Source organism: Centrocercus urophasianus, unplaced genomic scaffold (assembly GCF_019232065.1).
Source record: "Centrocercus urophasianus isolate 14NV4802_14NV808 unplaced genomic scaffold, USGS_Curo_1.0 seq_577, whole genome shotgun sequence".
NCBI classification, from domain to species: Eukaryota; Metazoa; Chordata; class Aves; order Galliformes; family Phasianidae; genus Centrocercus; species Centrocercus urophasianus.
The window spans coordinates 43,842-45,674 of record NW_024885174.1 but is presented as its reverse complement, the minus strand read 5'-3'; the positions used below and the strand labels follow the sequence as shown (position 1 = coordinate 45,674).

General features: G+C 65.9%; 1 protein-coding gene across 1 annotated transcript; it reads right to left on the bottom strand.

The window, feature by feature from the left end:
* Positions 1 to 238: 238 nt before the first annotated feature.
* Positions 239 to 1,127, bottom strand: NDUFS5 (NADH:ubiquinone oxidoreductase subunit S5). The gene is made up of 2 exons (XM_042836128.1): positions 798 to 1,127; positions 239 to 546 (listed from the first exon to the last, which is right to left on the bottom strand). The coding sequence occupies exons 1-2, from the start codon at positions 1,011 to 1,013 to the stop codon at positions 442 to 444; spliced, it is 321 nt and encodes a 106-aa protein (XP_042692062.1). The 5' UTR covers positions 1,014 to 1,127; the 3' UTR covers positions 239 to 441.
* Between the last annotated feature and the right edge of the window lie 706 nt (positions 1,128 to 1,833).

Sequence of the window (1,833 nt, the reverse complement as noted above, 5' to 3'; positions counted from 1 at the left end):
GGCTTTTCTTTAGCAAGTTTTCCAGGACACATTTGGATGAGATTTTACTCCTTTACGCCCTCCCCCATTTCAGGGCTGGCTGCCCTGCCTGCAAGTGTGAGCATGAAGGAACCCACATGGCCCCATAAGACGGGGGCACAGCACCGGCAGCTCCATGTCACCCCCAGCATCAGGGCAGCTTTTCAGGAGGGTTTAGAAGTTATCTTGGTTCAGAAAGGAAGACAAGACAGAGCAGAACGCTGCTCCAAAGGAGACATTTACTAGCCAAAGCAATGATGCCCCACACCAGCACTGCTCTCCTCCGCTCGGAGTTGTTGGCAGAGCCCTCCCAGCACTGGGATGGCTGCAGAAGAACCCCACCGTGCCCGGTGCTCTCCTTCAGATGGTTCACTTCCATGGCTGCAGACGAGTGCTGTCGGGTCCCCTGCAGGTCCCTGTGCCTCAGGGCCGGCTGTCCTTCTCACCCTTGTGGTGCTCGGGCGGGGTGTACTTCCCCTCCTTGATCATCTTGTCCCTCTGCTCCAGGATCTTTTTCAACCGCTGAGCCTGGCGAAGCACACAGGGGATGACAGAGACGCGGAGCCAGAGAACGGCAGAACGGTCGGGTCGGAAGGGACCTGAGAGACGCCGCGGGCAGCCCGCCCTCCCCCCAGCGCCCACCGCGGCCTCGGGCGCCTCCGGGATCGCAGCCAGAGGATCGCGGCGCCTCCTCGGGGCTCCGCACGCGCTTCCCGTGCCGCCGTGCCGCGCTCCCCCTCCCCCCCCCGCCCGGTTCCGGGACGCCCCGCCGGGCTCACCAGCTTGGTGCGGTGCATGCACTCCATGAAGTCCTCGTACTCGGGCTGGCACTCGCGGCGGGCTCGGGTCTGGCCCAGGCCGTGCCCGCACTCCACCCACTCCCGCTCGAAGGCGTGGCACGCCCCGGCCACCCCGTACGGCTGCGTCGCGCTCTGCCGCAGCAGCCACCGGTCCATGTCGATGCCTAGCTGTCGCTGCAGGTCCCAGAACGGCATGGTGCTGTCGCGACGCTGACCCCGCTCCCGACGCTGACCCTACCGCGACACCGCCCTGAGCTCGAAACCGGCTCCGCTCCGCCCCGCACCGACCGGCCCGCCGCCGTCCTTCACGGGGCTTTCGCGACGCTGCCCGCCGTCAAGCGCGGCCGCAACCGCGACACCCGCGCCGCACTTGACGGCGGAACCAGAGAGACGGGCGGCGCGAGCGGCCCTCTCCGCTGCGGCGCCCCCTGCCGGCACGGAGGGAAAACCGTCCGCCGCGCCCCAGCGCCACCTGCAGGCCTCTGCGGCACCCTCCGGGCTGCCGCGCCCCGTGTCCCATTGTCCCGCGGTGTCTCCGGTGCTCCCCGCGTCTCCCGTGCTTCCAACGTCTCGCAGGATCTCCCACTGCTCCCGCTATCCTCCAGTGTCCCCCACTGTTCCCATTTTCCCCCACCGTCTTCCAGCGCTCCCTGTGTCCCCAGCCTCTGGCTTTCAGGCTCTCACAGTGTTACAATCTTTGGCTTTTATGGCCTCCTACCGCAGAGCTGGGACAAGGTGGCACCAGGGGCAGAGGTGTTCATTAGGGCAGGAGGGTTCATTAAGGCTCCCAATGAGCCTCAGCCACCCCCTAGCAGCACACATCCCAGAACCCACCTGCTGTCCTCACATCCCCCCATGCCCCAGGGCACCTCCAAGGCTGGGGACAACAGCTTTGGCATCTCTAATGAGCATGGCCTCATTATGCGGCCAACTGCTCATCTGAGCCGGATCTGCCGCCACCTCAGGCACAGGGAGGGGAGGGAACGCCAGGGGGGTCCTCATGGCAAAACCTGAG